General features: G+C 38.6%; 1 protein-coding gene across 2 annotated transcripts in view; it reads left to right on the forward strand.

Moving 5' to 3' along the window:
- Positions 1–4290, forward strand: part of LOC102869418 (vesicle-associated membrane protein 7-like) — a 47429-nt gene that overhangs the window by 7094 nt on the left and 36045 nt on the right. The window contains exon 2 of one of the 2 annotated variants that reach the window (XM_006899959.1): positions 1511–1568. The exons of the other annotated variant lie outside the window; for it this stretch is intronic. Within the exon in view, the coding sequence (XP_006900021.1) occupies positions 1511–1568 (58 nt within the window). The remainder of the gene's footprint in view (positions 1–1510; positions 1569–4290) is intronic. 2 annotated transcript variants of the gene reach the window in all.

Raw genomic sequence — 4290 nt, forward strand, 5'->3', positions numbered from 1 at the left:
GTCTAACATACTTTGGACATGTTGTGAGGAGAGACCGGTCCTTGGAGAAGGACATCATGCTTGGGAGAGTAGAGGGACAGTGCAGGAGGGGAAGGCCCTCTATGAGGTGGATTGATTCAGTGACTGGGGTAATCAGGATGGGAGTGTCAGAAAAAGTGTGACTGGCACAGGACAGAGCAGAGTTTAGGGCTGTTGTACATAGGGTCACTATAAGTCGCAAGTGACTCGATGGCACATAACAACAACAATATAAAGAAGACAACGATTCTCACCACTGGACCAATTGGCAGCATCAGGATGGATGGTGAAGAAATTGAGATTTTTCACAGCTTTAGTTTGCTTGGCTCCACAGTCAACACTCTTGGCACCAGTAGCTAGGAAATTAAAAGACATATTGCAATGGAAAAGTCTGCTGTTAAGGACCTCTCCAAAGAACTGAAGAGCAATGGTGTCTCCCTGGAGACTAAGGTGCATCTGATACAGGCCATTGTCTTTGCAATCACCTGTTATGCATCAGAGAGTTGGACAATGACTAGGGAGGATAGAAGGAGAATTGATGCCTTTGAGCTGTGGTGCTGGAGAACAGTATTGAGGGTTCCATGGACTGCTAGGAAAACAAACCGATTTCTCCTGGGAAGGGTTAAACCCGGCAGCTCCTTGGAGGCAAGGAGTCTGAGGCTCCGTCTAACATACTTTGGACATGTTGGCAGGGGACATCCTGCTTGGGAGGGTGGAGGGACAGCACAGGAGGGGAAGGCCCTCTATGAGGTGGTTTGATTCGGTGACTGGGGTAATTGGGATTGGAATGTCAGAGACAGTGTTATTGGCACAGGGCAGAGCAGAGTTTAGGGCTGTTGTACATAGGGTCCCTATGAGACGCAAGCAACTCGATGGTGCATAACAACAACAACATAAAGCATGTCCGTATTACTAAAGTTATGCTATGTAAAAATATATTCCTTAGTATACTTCAAACTTCAGAGAAAGAGACTATAACATAAACGAGGCAAGCAAGAAATCCTGATAAAACACTTGGGAAGAAGGAAGGGTCCAACACCACCAGATGTTTCTGAGAGAGCTATAGGATATAACAGTGTAAAAGTCATTGATTAGAAACAGTTTCAGACAACAAAGGAAGACATTTTGCCTGAGTTCTCATACCTCCTTGTAATTAATCTCAGGCCTTTTTAGGAATATTAAGAATATGTTTCTCCTTAGATGACATTTCTTATTTAGGTATTAGTCCATTTATACTATTGCAGCTCTTATTTTAATGGGTAGTACATACACAATTGTGCTGTATAGAGTACAGACCTTTTCAAAATATTTCTTATTTACTGTTATTGGTTTGACTTGAGAGAAATAGTGTTTGGGGATAGAAGAGGGAAAATAAACTGTATTTGTAAGTAATATACTGGCCTTGGCAGTACTGAGCTTACTTAAATAGAGATAGAAGTGAAAGAAATGTTGCTTGTAACCATAGTTAAGTTTTGTATCTTTTATTCTGCAGTTACTTGTTTCATTACATCTGCCAAGACAGGATTGTGTATCTTTGTATCACGGATGATGTAAGTAATTTATATACATATTGCTATTTAACTATGTGTACTCATTTTTTTTTACCTTGAAAGAACTTTTTTTTTTTACTTTAAAGAGTCCCTCTCGTAATCCAAAGGGACTCTTGTTCCAAAGATCTAGGCAACTATGTGTACTCTTAATGCAATTAGTTCTTCGAACTCTATATCACACTGTAGATAAATTCTGGGCTGCTAACCAGAAGGTCTGTGGTTCAAACAGCAGCAGCTGCTTAATAGAGGAATGATGTGACAGTCTGCTTCCATAAAGATTTATAGCCTAGTTCTCCTCTATTCTATAGGGTTGCTATGAGTCAGAATTGACCCATAAGTAGGTTTTCCTTGGTTTTAACATGGAGAATAAAGCTGATGTGAATAGCTGGAAATTTTCTGTACTTGGCATTTATTACATAGAATAACAAATGACAAAACTCAAACTCATTGCCATCAATTTGGAACCAACTCACAGCTGACCCTTCAGCTGATTTTTTAAATCTTTGAATCACATGGGAAGAGATTATCCATCTTTCTCCTGTAAAGCAGTGGTAGATTTGAACTTTCAGAGAAGCACCACCTTTGTGTTAGGAGTATAACTTCCTACAGACTACACTATCAGAGCTCCCTAACAAATGACAGGAAAAATTTCTGTCAGAATATATGCAAATCACTCTGGTTTTGGTAGAGTTTCGGCTTTTTTACAGCTTCTGCATCTATTATGTAATGAGAACTTATGTTCATAATTCTGACTCTTTGATATTAAATCCTCTAGAAATACTGTTTAAATAGAATATTAAATAATTTCATCCCTTCCATCATTGGTTAATATAAATTTTTATATACATGAGCTTTTGAAAACAAAATTACAATGTATTATAATCGGCTATGTAAACCTGAAGTATAGTGATAAGATTGTTTTTGCGTATTTGTAGGCTTTTGACAGAGAATGCTCAGTAATATTTTTAAGCTTTTTTTTGGTCCTCTGCTACATTGTTGGCTTCCTCGTATGTTATTTCCTCTTATGGGAGTATGAAGTTAACCTGCTTCTTTATCTAGGCCTAGAGAAGAGTGACTGTGTCTTCTTGAGTCTCTTGTCCCAGGAATGAGAAAATATCCCTGATGCTTGCACATTTCCTCATCCCTGGTTTGCATTTTGGACTTAATTTCATATCTAATTGTCTAGGACTAGGTTACATTTTGATGTCTAAACTGATCACTGACAAGGGGCATGGAAGTAGATGTTTTGCATAGATCACGGTTCTTAAACTTTATTGGGTCACTGACCCCTTTGGTACTTTCATTCCTTCTCGGAATTTTTTTTTCACCAGAGTATGTGGGCCTCCTGAAATGAACTATTGGCCTCGCTTTAAGAAACTTGATTTAGACTAATCATATTAAATGAATTGGAGATTTGAGAGTCAAAATTATTAATATTACATTCCTGATTTCACAGTATTTTCTGAACTTAGAAAACAAACCAGCTAGATCTGAAATGACTCAAATATGAAAGGGCTTGGAATAAAAGATAAGTATCACTACATCTGAAATAGCAATATTTGAACCTAGTTTTTCTTGAACTGTAGTTTGCTGCTAATGTGAGCGTGAATTTTCTGATTGACTGGGATTAGATGAGGATTTATCACTTGGTTTTTTAAAACGTACTACCATTTTTGAACGGGTACTCTTGATCTCTACCATTATATTTGTGTGTGAAAAGCTGTATTATTCTTGATGTATGGAGCATATTCCCATAGATCCTTTGGAACCTATACCACTACTATTCATTGTTGTCAAATCAAAACCAACTCATAGCTGATTTTCTATTGTGCTTTCAAGCTATAAATTCCATGGCAGCAGATTGTTCATTTTCCTCCCACAAAGCCACTAGTGGATTTCAGCCTCTAGAGAGATGTGGCCTTTGAGTTAGCAGTGCAACCCCCTATTTACTATAGCACCAGAGCTTCTTTTTAAATATATAGAGGAAATAAAAACCCCAGATCCCACCCTCAAGAAGCTGATAACCTATTATTGTTGCTGTTGTTAAGTGTCATCCAGTTAATTCTGACTTATTGTGATCCTGTGAAATCTTCACAATCTCTTCTGCATTCAGTGTGCCAGTCCATCCAGTTCATTGAGGGTCTTCGTCTCTTTCTCTGACCCTCCGCTTTTCCAAACAATGATGCCATTCTCCAGGGACTGGTCCCTTTTGTTAACACACCCTACTTATGTGAGACCAAGTTTTCTCCACCTTTGCCTTTAAGGAGCACAACCTAAGCATCCTATATTCAGTAGTTAATAATCGCATATACCTGAATTTGAATCTCAGCTATTCCATTCACTGGTCCTTTAACCTTAGGCAAGTTACATAACTCTTCAGATCCTTAAGTTTCCCTATCTGTTGCTAATCATGTTGGTGGGAGTGTAAAATGGTGCAACCACTGTGGAAGGCTGTATGGCGCTTTCTCAGAAAGTTGCAAATAGAGATAATGTTTGGCCCAGCAATTCCACTACTGGGAATATATCCCAAAGAGACCATAACTGACATCCATGCAGATATATGCACACCCATGCTTATTGCGGCTCTGTTCACAATAGCAAGGAGTTGGAAACAACCCAGGTGTCCATCAACAAACGAATGGATAGAGAAGCTGTGGTATATTCACACAATGGAATACTACCCCGCATTGAAAAACAAGGAACTCATGCAATATTATTCAAA

This window comes from Elephantulus edwardii, unplaced genomic scaffold, assembly GCF_000299155.1.
Source record: "Elephantulus edwardii isolate Elephantulus edwardi_28Jun2011 unplaced genomic scaffold, EleEdw1.0 scaffold00269, whole genome shotgun sequence".
NCBI classification, from domain to species: Eukaryota; Metazoa; Chordata; class Mammalia; order Macroscelidea; family Macroscelididae; genus Elephantulus; species Elephantulus edwardii.